General features: G+C 39.8%; 1 protein-coding gene across 4 annotated transcripts in view; it reads left to right on the top strand.

Annotated features, from left to right (window-relative positions):
• ATP8A1 (ATPase phospholipid transporting 8A1) overlaps positions 1 to 14,483 on the top strand; it is a 233,808-nt gene that overhangs the window by 126,131 nt on the left and 93,194 nt on the right. For all 4 annotated transcript variants that reach the window (XM_047092415.1, XM_047092413.1, XM_047092412.1 and 1 more), the window contains one exon: positions 11,002 to 11,140. In XM_047092415.1, the coding sequence (XP_046948371.1) occupies positions 11,002 to 11,140 (139 nt within the window). The remainder of the gene's footprint in view (positions 1 to 11,001; positions 11,141 to 14,483) is intronic.

Below are 14,483 nucleotides of genomic sequence, written 5' to 3'. Positions count from 1 at the left end.
CTCTTTTTATGTGATTGCAATCTGTTTTTTGGGGTGGACCACAATATTAGACTTAGCATGTAGATAGTGAATTTTAAATCTTTCTTCTAACAGCAAAACCCATTTAGCAAACAAAGTATTGCCTGAATCATAATATGTATAAGAGATACAAGCAGAGTTGCTCTGATTAAGGGTGGAGGGGTGGAGAGGAACCCCAAATTGGCTCTCCCCTCAACCTCAGCACCTTGCCCTCATCATGGTCAGTGAGAAGCCTTTCATGATTCTGGGCTTCACTGAGCACCTTTTGAAACCATATAATATTCCATCTGTGTGTGAAATTTTTAGAAAATGTGCTTCTCAAAATACTATAGATTTTCAGCTTTTCAGTTTTGTTAGGAAGAAAGAGGGCACGCACATGAGCGGGGGAGAGGGGCAGAGGGAGAAGGAGAGAGAATCTTAAGCGGGTTCCACGCCCAGTGTGGAGCCAGAGTCAGGGCTCAATTCCATGACCCTGGGATCATGACTGAGCTGAAATCAAGAGTCGAATGCTTAACCAACTGAGCCACCCAGGTGCCCCTCAATGCTTTTCACTTTTCAATGAAAAACCAGATCATCACTGTGGTCCCTGCACAAGAGGTTTCTGAACATATTTGAATTAATGATGCAAAATGCCATTGACATGTTAATGGTAGTATTACATTAAAGACATTCAAAATTTGAAAGATTCGTAGAGCTTTTCCTGAAAATGAGAATATTTTTAATATGTTACAAAATAAGTGAAAATTTTATAAATAAGATTGTACTTTTATTTTTTTTTTTATTTTTAAAATTTTTTTTTTCAACGTTTATTTATTTTTGGGACAGAGAGAGACAGAGCATGAACGGGGGAGGGGCAGAGAGAGAAGGAGACACAGAATCGGAAACAGGCTCCAGGCTCTGAGCCATCAGCCCAGAGCCTGACGCGGGGCTCGAACTCCCGGACCGCGAGATCGTGACCTGGCTGAAGTCGGACGCTTAACCGACTGCGCCACCCAGGCGCCCCAAGATTGTACTTTTAAACCCTACTCACTATCTTATCCCTCCAGTGTTTGTTCAAAGAAGTAACTCAGTTTTTGAAATTTAGTTAAAACCTTATTCCTTTGGGTGCAGTAACTCCTAGCATAAGCTGAAAAAATATCCAAATAGACCGAAAACATCCAAGAAGATAATGACTTTGGTCCCTTGGCACAGTGCTTTGTTACTTTTCTTTCCCAGCAATCTGAGCACTAGAAAGCACCCCCTTCCTCCTCCAGGGCACTATAGGAAAGAAGAATGTATAAGAGATTTGAAAAAGTCCTCTGGATACCATTATCCCTACTGACTGTCGTTAGAGGAGAAGTTTTAGGACTTTTACATCCATCTGTAAATATCAGCATCATCTCTGCTCATGGTTTGGACTCCAACCCTTGTATTCAGATGGTAAACTTTTCAGGATTAAAAAAAAAAAAGAAGAAATTCTAATGCTATGGGTTGTTTCAAGATGTTCCTGAAACATCTTTTTTCTGTTACCAATAGAGGCCAAGACGCAGCATTGATTCCTAGGAAGACAAAATCGTACAGGAACAAGAAGGGTCAGTCACATGGTTAAAATGCAAAAGGGATTATTAGAATCATATTAGATACTTGAGGTGTCTTGACCCGGTTTAGGAAGGGGAATTGTAGCACCACTTTGGATTTTATGGACGGTAACATCTCTGCATGTCTTTACCACCACTTCTGAGAACCTCGTTTCCCCCTTCTTCAGACAGTATACCTGACTTGCTTTATGTACTTTAACCTTGCTCTTTTGAAAAACAATTCATGTATTTGGACTTGTAATTTTAGATTATGAAACCACCTATACTACGCTGGTCTGCATTTTTAAAAATCTGATTTTTAGAATAACATTTAGAACTCATTTGTATGTATTTGGTCAGGAGAAATTACAGAATAACAGAATGATTATGGAGCTTTATGCTTCATTAGCAGTGGTTTCCCTGAAATTTCTCACCTTGTTCTTTGATCTGTCACTTTACATTTATTCTAACGTCCTTCTAAAACAATTTTTTTTTTTTTTTTTTTTGCCTCATCTTCATACTCTGCTGCTGGGTTCCCTTGAAAATTTATAGTACAGAGGGCTCTGATCTTATCAGGGAAGATTTTCTAATTAAACCATTGGCTGAAATAGGAAGGTGTCCCTTCGTGGTAAATATAGATTTCTGAAAACGTTTTATATTTATTTGCTTCAATAGAGAAATGCAATTATATCTTTAGCATTGCACAGATTACCTACTGATCGCATCTAGTGTTTATGAAAGCAAATTATTTATCTTGAGCAGTAACCGAAAACAGAGTGAGATATAATAGTGGGCAGTGATTGAAGCAGTATTTCCCTGGTGATCAAATTGGTGGTTTCTTTTTTCTTCCTGTTATGAGGCATAGATTGTGAAATATGTTTTTAAAAAATAGCAACTTAGTTGATGCAGTTTTGTTTAATAGATTATGGTTCAGAGAAGATCATTTCTGAGCTTGAGAGTAATCAAGGTAGGGGTGCCTGGGTGGCTCAGTCGGTTAAGTGACCGACTTCGGCTCAGGTCATGATCTCACGGTTCATGGGTTTGAGCCCCGCGTTGGGCTCTGCGCTGACAACTCAGAGCCTGGAGCCTGCTTCAGATTCTGTGTCTCCCTCTCTCTCTGCCCCTCCCCCATTCGTGCTGTGTTTCTCTCTGTCTCTCAAAACTGAATAAACGCTAAAAAAAAATTTTTTTTTAAAAGAGTAATCAGAACACTGCAACTTTGACAATCTAGCTCTCCTTTGAATCAGAGAGCAATGTTTTACACACATTTTGTGATTTCTGTAACCTGTACCCTCCACTAGATTGAAGCCTCATGAGAGCAAGGACTGTTTTTCTCGTATTCGTCACTGTGTTTCCAGTGCCTGCCTGTCTGGCCCATGTTGACTACTGAATAAATATTTGATGAATAAATAAACGATTCAGTTAAATAATTTATTCAGAAGCTAAATTTATTTAGTAGGTGCTTGCCTAATGAAAGCCTGGCCCCTATTGCTAATGTATGTAGTCCATGTTTTCTTCACATGGAGGATGTTTGTGTCACATGTGTTGTCACTAAGGATTAATTTAAGGATATGTCGGGGAAAAAAGAGCTAATAATTCTAAAGAATGCATTCTGTAGAAATGTGGTCACAGCCATTTTGAAAACTTCCTAAATTATTTAACCTATGAACGTGACAAGCACACGTTTGAGAATATTCATCAGCAGACGCCTGGACACATGGCGGGCTGAGTTCTGGGATCTGGGGCACAGCAAGGGAAAAGGACCAAGAAAAATCCCTCTCTTCGGTTTCAGTGGGCGGAGACAGGCAGTGCACTTGTAAACTGAAAAATGAAGTTCCAGACAGGGCTTAGTGCCCCGAGCACTGAGATGAGTCCCCAAGGTCGGACCGTGAGGTGGAGTGACCTTTTTTACATTATCTCCTTAACTTCCCCCTCAAATGTGGCTGACATTTTTGGGACTTCATGAAGACTTCTTTGATGTGGTGTGATAAATAGATCAACCATGATACACAGTGTGACTAAACACAACAGTCTAGCACCCTTCGCAACACGTGGCAACGAGTGGTTTAGAGGATTCCTAGAAAAATATAAAACTTAATGGAAAACAGGACTTTTCTTGAGCATTTATGACTGCCAAGTTCACAGTAACTTCTGTATTAGAATGTAATGCTTTTTCAGATAAAACTACCACTTCTATTCTTAGAGGCTGCAAATATCCCTTTCATTTGTACTAAAAAATGAAATGTACTAGATGAAAATTTACATGATGTACTGGTGATTTCATGGTTTAAAATTCCAGTAGTTTCCTGTTTTACTGTTTGCTTAAGAATATTTGCAGCCTGTCAGCTCATCCACTAAGACCTGACACTTTTTGAGCATTTACTAAGTTCCAGGTCCCCTTGCTTAGTTAAAGGGCCTATAAAGTGGAGTACACGAAATGATCCATTGGGTGAGAGAATGTTACAACTTCTGTTACTAGTTATATTTGATCTCAACTTTTTTATAATTTCTCTTTACTCTGCAAAGTACAGAATTTATTGATATTAACAGAGTTTGTTATACAAAAACAGAACAATGTCCTAGGTAAGCACTCAACATTTTTTCCTAACATACTACTCAAAAAAAAAAAAAAGTTTTGAGATCATTTCTCAGAAAGATCCTATTCAGTCTGTATTAATTGGCCTTACCTTGCTGATTTAGAAATTCTTAGGAGAGTTACTTGCTGAGGGATACATATCCAGTGGTTGGCGGAGCAGGGATTCAAATCCCAGTTCGGTCTTAATTCCAAATCCCATGTTAATAAACCATATGTTATTCTGTAGGTGTGGTTTAGAAGAAAGCAAGAATGTATGTAAAATATGGCAAACTTCAAAAATAAAACGTAACCAAGCGTGTAGCTGCCTAATCACCAGATCAGCACTTGAGAGGCATGGCATTGTTAGGACATGTCCCCATAGTAAACGAGATAACCTCTGTGCATCATTTTCCTTAAAAATGAAGGTAGAAATTTGTGTTTCATGATTTTCCCTCAACTCATCTTGGGAATCGTATTTAAAGTACTTAAGGTTTTCTTAGTACTCTTTCTCTGTTTACATGCTTCTCCTTTTTGGCCTGATAGATCTCTTACGACGAGCCTTTTGCGGTAGGCTTTCCACACTGCGTATTGCTGCCTTCTCGCCCAGAGAAGATGGCTGTTGTTTTTGCAGGCTACACCCAATCGCCTCTCAAATCCTGATTCCTTTCAGCTGGGTGTGTGAATTCTGACCTTATTTGGCAAGCCCTTGGCCGCATGAGAGCTCAAATATGATTTCCGTGGTTCACAAAGCACTAAGTTAAAATCTACTTCTTGGCCTTGGAAAAATTAACCAGTTGCATGATTTCTCCAGAAGCAGGCAAGTGAGCCATTCCAGTGATTTAATGCTCTTTGTCCTAGCGTTCTGTAGCCCCACTTACACTGGAAGGAAAGAAGTATGAGATTCTCCTCCTTTTTAAAATAAAACCCCATTGTTGTATGCTAAACGAGGTTGAGAAGAAAAACTACAAGAGTGAATGTTGACCAGTGGAATGCAGAACAGAGAGGACGCTGGCAACCTTTGTGAGCCAGCATTATAAAATGACTAAGAATCACATACCCACCAGCACATCCATATTCCAGGATTGCCATATTTTCAAGCTGAAAAGAATGAGGACTGCCATAGCCTCTTAACTGGTCTTAAGGCCTCTATTTTTCCTAATCCATCCCTAGTTGGCCACCAGTACACTTTCTGGAATGTAAATCTGATCCTGTTCCTCTTCTAAAACTCTTCTCCAAATAACCTTTGCCTTTGGAACCCTGCACATAACACCCAGACCCTTCCATTACCATTCCCTACCAGCTTTTCCAGCCCCATCTTTTTCCTAACTTACTACTCAGAGTTTGAGACTACTGATCCAATTTCATCCTTAGAACAATCCTACTAAATTAGTAGTCTGTAAATCACTACCACACCTCGCTTCATGTATTATTTCCATATTGTCTGAATGGCAACGTCTCAAGTACAATATGCTTTTGCATACTTTCTGCCTTTGCACATGTGATTTCTTCTGTTTAGAATTCCTTTGCCCATCCTTCCCCCACCCTGGCTCAGCCTTAATTCCTCATTTAAGGTCAAGTGTTAACTCATGTGGGATTGGGTTTTTGAGCCACCCAGACTAAAGAAGGTATCTCTTCCCCATGTGTCTCTTTTGTACCTGCAGAAAATGTTTTGTTTACTTTTAAGGTAGCATATAGCATATGTAATATGATCATTTGGGGAGAACACTTTTTCTCTGACGGTAGCCCTGTATTACAGTTAAGAGATTTTTGTCTGCAGTTTGGGATTGCAAGAAGAGAGAATTGGGACCAGAGGATCTGAGGTCAGGCTAAGAAAGAATGGTCAGATTTGGACAAGGAAATATCCGGAGCAGTCAGGCAGGGTGGAACCCAGTGCAGAAATGGGCTGCTCACAGCATTCTGCACCAGGGGTCTGCAAACGCCAGCACAAGGGCCAAAGGCACCCACTGCCTAGCTCTGTAAATCAAGTTTTATTGGAACCCAGCTACACCGACTTGGTTACACATGGTCTTTGGCTGTTTTCATGCCACGACAGAATTGAGCAGTTGCAGCAAGCCCCAAACCCTACAATATTTACCCTCTGTCCCTTCACAGAAAAATGTTGTCAAGCTTGCTCTAAAAAAGCAGTTGTTGTAGTGAGGTCCTCAAACCCAGAGCATGTTACCATTGCACATTCCCAGGCTTCACCTCAGACCTACTCGATGAGAAATCTGTGTGTAATAAGCCCTTCAGGTGACTCTGAAAACCACCACTCTAGATTCCTGGCCCCATGGCTAATTACTCGGGGCTTGATGATAGCCAGGCAGCCGGGGTCTAGGAGAAACAGATACCAGTAAAAGGAAAGGAGGTACAATGAGAAAACAAGATGAGGGGGAATCCAAAGAAGAATCTCTAAGGGTACATTCTAAAATAAAAATTTCCTGCAGAAGGAACCCACTGTTGTATCCCACCCTCTTGCCCAGAAGTACCTGCCCAGAGTATGTCTGTGAAAGAATGAGGGCAGGTGTGTGGGTGTGCTTGGAGAGGAGCCAGTCCCAAAATGGGATTCCGGAGCCTTCCAGTGGAAACAAATAGGTACCCTTAGCAGGAGTGGCTCTGGACCGAGTCTGAAACCCATTCAGAGAAACAAAGTTATTACCAAAGACTGAAGAACAGATACAAATGTTTAAAAACCTAATGATTTGAATAAAATCCTAACTCCTTTAATCTCAGTTTTACTTCTCGTTCGCTGCCTTTGGGTATTTATTGATTCCTGGGACTTTGTTCGTACCGACGTAGCTCAACTGTACCTCTGTTTGACCCTAATTTGCTCAACCTCCCCAAAGCTATTAACTGAATTAATAAATGTAAAGCACTTAGCAGTGTCTGGTACATTCTTTCTAGTAAGGAAATATTTCATCTTCCTGGTCACAATCTTATTTCATACTGAAATATAGGTTATTCTAGTATTTATCTATATTTACTCTAGGAGGAAAACTTTGCTTACCAGCATTCTGTCTTTGTCTTTAAAGAAGCTTCTGCCAAATAGTCCATGTTGTAATCTGAAGCCTAAATTGTTTTTTGAGTTTGATTATTAAACTTTTTATCATTTAGGAACATTATCACAAACTTTTTAAAAATACAAAGAAATCTAAGTACTAACCAAACATTTGCACATGGTAATAAGTCATTCTGAGGTTCTGTTATTTGGCAAAATATACAATGAATGGGAAAAACATAATTTCTAAATCCATCATGATACATTTTACCATACAGGTTTTAAGTACTCTGCATGAAGGCTTTTATCTTGACTAGGGTTGAAATTTTACAATTATGTGCCTTTTAAAATTCCGCCTACTTTATGAACATCTGAAAGAGAAAATAAGATTGTGGAGGGCTTTACTGGGTGAATAAATATTATTTCATGATTTTTCAGTGATAATTAAATCTACATTATGTCAAAGAGTCCTCAACCTGAAACCTTTATAACTTTTGGCATAGTGACATTTTGAAAGTAAAATTAGTGTTGGACTTTTTTTTTAATTCCATAAATGCCAGGGGAATTTTATCATGTTTCAACACTTGCTGAATATGTAATTCCCATAGTGCACATTAGTGGCCATCTGTGTAAGGTAATACATGTTTGGGATGAAATTGATTACGGCTTAAACACTCCTGTGTTATGATCAGGAAAAGCACGCAAAGTTCACATCTTTTTTTCTAGTGGTCATTATGTAGCTAAAGATATTAATTTCCAGGGGCAAACAGCCTATCACTCAAGATCTTAATCTCACAATAAATGACACCAGGGCCAAAGGAAAGGAGGCTGTGGGGCCTTCCACTAAAATTAGTTAACGCTGTGCTCCAGGAGCTCTTAGGATAAAAGAAAAAGTAACAGGCTTGGGGACACGGTTTTTCTTTTGTAGGCTTCAGGGTAGACCCACTGCAATTTTGCTGCATATTCAGAACTGTTTCATTACCCTTTTGAGAAAATCCTGTTATTAGAGCCACCAACACACCCCAGGTTAGCCTGCTTGTAATTTTTCTCCGCATGCTCATTGCTGGCCCTGCCTCTTTAGTCCTTTATATTATTTTTGCCTGGTTTAAAGAATGTCTCCTTTTCATCTGTGCAAAATCAGATGCTTTCCTTCCTTCAAATATGGCTTCAATGTGATCTCACCCATGCAGTTATTTTGTTTTTATTAGATTCGTGCATGGTAATGTATGCCTGTAGACTTCTTGAGCTCGTTTCTCCCCTTGGAGCTACAAGATACACAAATACACTTGTTTATGTATTTCTAATGAATGCGTTCACATCTTGACTCTCCCATTATCTAGTTACCTCAGGGTTTTGTGAGACATTACCAGAAAATAATTTTTTAGTTTAGAAAATTTTAAGAGCTCGTATTACTGAACTGTCCCCCACGATCGTTAAAAAAAATCTTATCATGCTTTCTGTGGATTATTTGACATTTGAACACAGGTATATTCTGATCTTCCCTGGGATGTGGGCCAGGATGATTTAGCTGCAGATGCCCCGAAAGTAGCTGAAAGAATGGATAGAGTCATTGTCTAAACGTTGAAATATAGCCATTGTGATGTTGGCATAGTTGATGCTGAACTGTACTTCCTTTGTGTTCTTGAACTTCTTGATGATAATTATTCATCAGGTTATGATAGATTTCAAATCTGCTTCCCATTAAAGATAATAAAATAATACTATCTCCTTAAAGAAGGGAATTTGCCTTCCTGTCTTACATATTATAAACTAAGAAGTCATCCGCCAAGAGTATCTAATAGCTGTATAATGTATTTGGAATATATTGAAAAGAATGTAGTCTAGACTGCAACAGTACTGGATAATATCTAGATTTCGGAATCTTTCTTAACTTTTTTTTTGTCATTCACTCAGCAAACACTGAATGCTGACTGCCAGTGTTCCAGAGATACAGTGTAAAGGTGAACAAGATGTGGTGCCTCCTCTCGAACAAAACTATGGGTCGTACATTGAAACAGTTAATCTGAATATGGTACATTGAAATGAGTAAAGACGAGCAAAGTTCTGTCAGAGCACCGTAGAGGAGAAGACTTGTGTTAGAAGTACGGCTTCAAGGAAGCAGTTAACTTTTGAGACTGGCCTTGCAGGATGAGCTGGGTTTCCCCAGGCAAAGCAGTGGAGGATGTGTGTGCCTCTGTATACGTACATGCACACAAAGACACATGCACGTATACATACACACCTGTGCACATGCACGCCCAGCTATATTTAAGCATTGTGGCAAAGACTGTTGGCTGGCTAATTTAACACCCGTTCCCATCCTTTTCTGTCTTGTCATCCCACTATCAAGGCTGGAAAAGCTCAGTACTGATAGTGAAGCATGGCCATGGAAATATAAATAAACAAAAATGGCCATGTTTGGAAATCTGCTAGGGACTTTTAGAAACACTTTTGCTTTCAAGTAAGAGATGGATACAGTTGCCATTGCCCCCTTATTCTTGTCTTCAGTTGTGGCAGTGATAATTATAGCTGTGGCAGCCACCTTGAGACATTGAGAAAGTCTTGGAAAGTGACTTGAACTATCAGTCTAATGCCTGTAACTGGCTATCCCAATACTACTTAGGGAAGGAAAACCAAATCTTCATTTAAGCCATTGTTAGACTTTTTCTATTATAGCCAGAAGCATTCCTAAGTAATATGCCCTCTCTCACTCACTCATGTTTGCTTACATATATTTTAACCTTATTTCTTTCCCATGCCTACCAAGACTTAGGACTAATTTTAAACTTACACTTTGGTAAATAGTAAGCAGAACTTAATGTTAGAAGAAAGAAGATGGAATGCTTTCTTTGTTATTACCAGTTTAGACACTATCCTTAGCACTTCATTTCCCTTATATCTATACTGTCCCTGTCTGGTGTTTTAAAATAAAAATGAAGGCAAGAAGGGAGAAACAGCTTGAAAAGAAAGATAAATGTTGATGTAGAGGATCATCCTGGTGGTTAGGTTACAGGGAAAATCCAAGAATCAGTTGATTGTGGCTTAGTTTGTCAGTTTGCATTCCTATGTATTTAGGACCAAGAACCATCCCCTGTACCTCTGTAGTGAGCCAGGTTTCCCTAACAACCAAAGAGTTGTTCTCATTGTTCCTCTATTTAGGAGATGAGAGTAGAAACCATTCTTCTTTCTGAGTGATTAGAAGAGCTTTCTGCAGAACATATTATGTTCGGTCTTGTATGAAACATACCAACTAGTGAGCAAACAATCTTTAATGGACTCTGGCCTTCCACAGCACAAATATGGAGTAATGTGATAATTACCCAACCTATTCTTTCTTACAGAGACTGATGCTGTTTCTTGGTTTATTTCTCTCTTCCTCAGCATTTCTAATTGTCTGCTATGTGTACGTTTTCTGACACTGCATCAAATTATAATTTAATTGCATAAGCATTTATTTTTTCATAAGCATTTATTCCTACTCTTTTTCAAACAGATCGTGAACATTGCTTCTTTGCTGTGTTGATCTTCCATAGTTTTTGTTGTTGTTTTTTTGTAGCTGCCTGCTCGTCTTTAACTCCCTTTTGATTTCTCCCTTGTGTGTGGCTTTTTGTTTCATTTTTTGTTTTTGTAAGAATCGGTTGCCTACCTTAGGAGTAAGGTAATATAGGTATCTTCAGTTTCATGTCAAAGTACTGGATTAAAGTCAGGGATCCTTAAGAGAAAACTCAGTGGGATACTTGCAATTTACATCGAAGTCTACATATTACCATTGTTCTCTGAAAACATATACATACTTTAGTTCTTAAAGAATCTAAATGGGCTTTCTTCTTAAAATTTTTGCCACTCATTTTCTCTAGAATCTTCAGCTACTTGGAGCTACAGCCATTGAGGATAAGTTACAAGATCAAGTGCCTGAAACCATAGAAACTCTCATGAAAGCAGACATCAAGATCTGGATCCTTACAGGGGACAAACAAGAAACTGCCATTAACATTGGTAATTAACCTAATTCAACCTTTAAATCGTAATGCTTTTTAACAGTTTGACGTATTTTAGAAGATAAATTTGAGATATTTCAAGATTTGAAAGATTTGGTTTTGTAAGATTTCCATATTTATAATATTGTTGGGCTTATCTGTTCATTTATGGTCCCAATGTCCCTTTAAATTTGCAGTGGTTGTATATACCTGCAAACCTCAGCTCTTGCAATCACAAAGTAACCCTCTCTCACCTTTCTATCTCTGCCTCCCCCCACCTTCCATCCATAATTGACACATGTAGATAACATGTCCGCAGTTGTCTGTGAAAGTCTGGAGATAGGGACTGTGGCAGACTCGTGTATCGGCATTTGTTTATGTGACCAAAGGTTATTTCTGAGATGGGAGGTAATGTTGCCAGCTTTCATTCATCCTGCAATCGTGTCATTTTTCACAAAGAGATTTTATTAGTCAGCTCATGTCGCCATAACAAAATACCACAGATTGGGTGGGTTAAACAACAGGAATTTATTTCCTCGCCGTTCTGGAAGCTGGAAAGTCCAAGATTGTCTGCAGGTTTGGTTTCTCCCGAAGCATCTCTTCCTGGCTTGCAGATGGCCGCCTCCCTACTGTGTCCTCAGCTGGCTCTCTTCTGCGGGTACACACTCCTGGTGTCTCTTTCTCGTCTTATAAGCACACAAGTCCTATTGGATCATGAACCTGCCCTTCTGACCTCGTTTAACTCAATCTTCTGGAAGACCCAATCTCCAAACATTATGGGTTCAGGTTCCAACATGTAAAACTAAGGAGACACAAGCCTGTGCATAACAGAGGTCTTACTGAGAAGAAAGTTGGTATTTGGTTTAAGGCCTGTATACTAGTAATATGCAAGGAAATGTCACTCTTTTTTTTTTCTTCCAAATTCGGTAATAATAGTTTGCCTGAGCACTGTAATCCCTGACATAGATTCAACCTCTGGATATAAATCCTATGAATTACATCCAAAACTCTACCAAAGTGGAAGAAACCATTCAAAGGTATTGACAGCATGAAATCACATTTTTAGAAAGTCTGTATCAAGTATCATTATTTAAGAAACATTTCGCTAGTACTCCTTTTAGAAATTTTAGTAATCGCAGCATTCTGTAAATATAAAACTACAACAGAGGGGCGCCTGGGTGGCTCAGTTGGTTGAGTATCTGACTTTGGCTCTGGTCACGATCTCGCGGTTTGTGGGTTCGAGCCCTGTGTCAGGCTCTATGCTGACAGCTCAGAGCCTGGAGTCTGCTTCGGATCCTGTGTCTCTGTCTCTCTCTGCCCCTCCCCCACTCGTGCTCTGTCTCTCTCTGTCTATCAAAAATAAAAAAGAAAATGTAAAAAAAAAAAACAAAAAACTACAACAGATTTATAGCAAATTGCTGGAGGTAGAGGACAATTAATTTTTAAAAGATGCTAGTATAAGTGTAAATCTATAAGCCAAACAAATGGTTAATTTTGATTACAAAAAGTATCACTGGTGTTAGACACAAATGGAAAGATGATGTACAAGAATACTTTAGAGTTCAGACACCTGAAAAACAGAAATAGGCTGAACAAAAAGCATGATGACAGCTAGAGGAAGACTGTAGGGTGGCAAAGAGTGATATGTGAGGAAAATAAGTGCTGCTGAGAACAATTGAGGGACGGAGCCATTATGACAGTTCCTATGAAGAGTATGGAGGTGGCGTTTGGTAACATTTAACTTCTAGAGTCTTGGGCCATAATCTTTGGGGTCTTTTTCCTAGGATAAAGTAGGTGAGATCCATTCATTTCATTCATACAGCAAATGGGCATTACACAGAAGGATTCAGTTTTAAATCAGGAGGTCAGGAAGAACTCATTGAGAGGATGACCTTTGAGAAATGACCTAAGAGAGGAAAGGGAGCTTGTCGTTGGATGATTAGGGAAAGCTATCTTCTGTTCTAAAAAAGAGCAGAAATGCAAAGCGGGGAGCAGGAGAGCAGGTCAGCCGCATGACAGGGCCTCCCAGATTGCTGTAAAGGCCTTGCATTTACTCCAAGTGAGATGGGAAGCCACTGGACGGTTCTGAGCAGAGGAAAGATGTGGACCGACTTTCCTGCAAGAACGGTCAGTCTGGCCACTAGGCTGGCTGAGAATGAGCTGGGAGGGAAGCAGGTGTGGAAGCAGGGAGACCAGTGAAGAGGCTGTTATAGCAATCCAGGTGAGGCATGTTGGTTACTTGGACCTAGATGGTAAAGTGAAAGTGGTGAGTAATGGCTGGAATATGTATATATTTTAAAGGTAGAGCCCACAGGATTGACTAATTGATTAGATGGGAGGTATGAGAGAAAGAACGGACTGGAGCATAATTCCAAGGCATCGTAGCTGCTGTGATTGAAGGATTGAATTGCCATTAACCAAAATAAGGAAGACCGAGGGGAAGCAGGTTTTCTGGGAGGAGATCAAGAATCCAGTTTTGAGATATGTTAAGTTTGAGATGCCTGTTTTACACCTAAGTGTCTGCTCTTATGTAGGCACTGGGATATGAGAGTCTGGAGTTAGGAAAGAGCTCTAAGTAGGAGATATGAGTTCCAGAATGGTCACTGTTTTGATGGTATTTAAAACCATTGTATCTGGGCACCTGGGTGGCTCAGTCAGTTGAGTGTCTGACTCTTAATTTCGGCTCAGGTCATGATCTCACGGTTCGTGAGTTCAAGCCCCACATCAGGCTCTGCACTGACAGTGCAGTGTGGAGCCTACTTGGAATTCATTCTCTCTCTCTCTCTCTCTCTCTCTCTCTCTCCTCTGCCTGCACACTCTCTCTCTCTGTCTCTCTCTCTCTCTCTCAAAATAAAAAATAAACATTTAAAAATATATATATATCGAAAGAGATCACAAAAGGAGTAAGGTAGATGATACTATTTTAAATGTGATGGTAATATTTTAAACACCAGCCAGCCGAGTTGCTTGTTTTTCTCCAGCCAAGTTCAGCTGTACACAAATGGGTTCTGAGTAGGCAGTGTCAGTTTAACCAGCAGGTGATTTTGCCCTGCTGCAAGTACAGCAAAGCAAGGAAAGGCAGGACGGTAGAGGATATGATGGTAGTCCAAGGGCAGGGGGACAGTGGTGGGATCCACGGTCCACAAGATAGCCAGACAACCTTTAGCACCCTTCTCCAAAAACAGCCATCTCCTCATGTTGGTCATCATGAAGGATGTTCCATATAAGTGTGGTGCTTTTCAGGACATTGAGAGTCACTACCACGTTCTCTTTCCATACTTGTTTCTCAAGACAGCTTTAACTTGCCAAATATTATCCTTGTAGCCCTCCTATAACAAGCAAGAGCATTTCTTTTTTAACTT

This window comes from Lynx rufus, unplaced genomic scaffold (genome assembly GCF_022079265.1).
Source record: "Lynx rufus isolate CCGP_SWC_20201006 ecotype Redwood Valley unplaced genomic scaffold, mLynRuf1.p SCAF_3, whole genome shotgun sequence".
In the NCBI taxonomy this organism is placed as follows: domain Eukaryota; kingdom Metazoa; phylum Chordata; class Mammalia; order Carnivora; family Felidae; genus Lynx; species Lynx rufus.
This window is presented reverse-complemented; position numbering and strand designations above follow the sequence as displayed.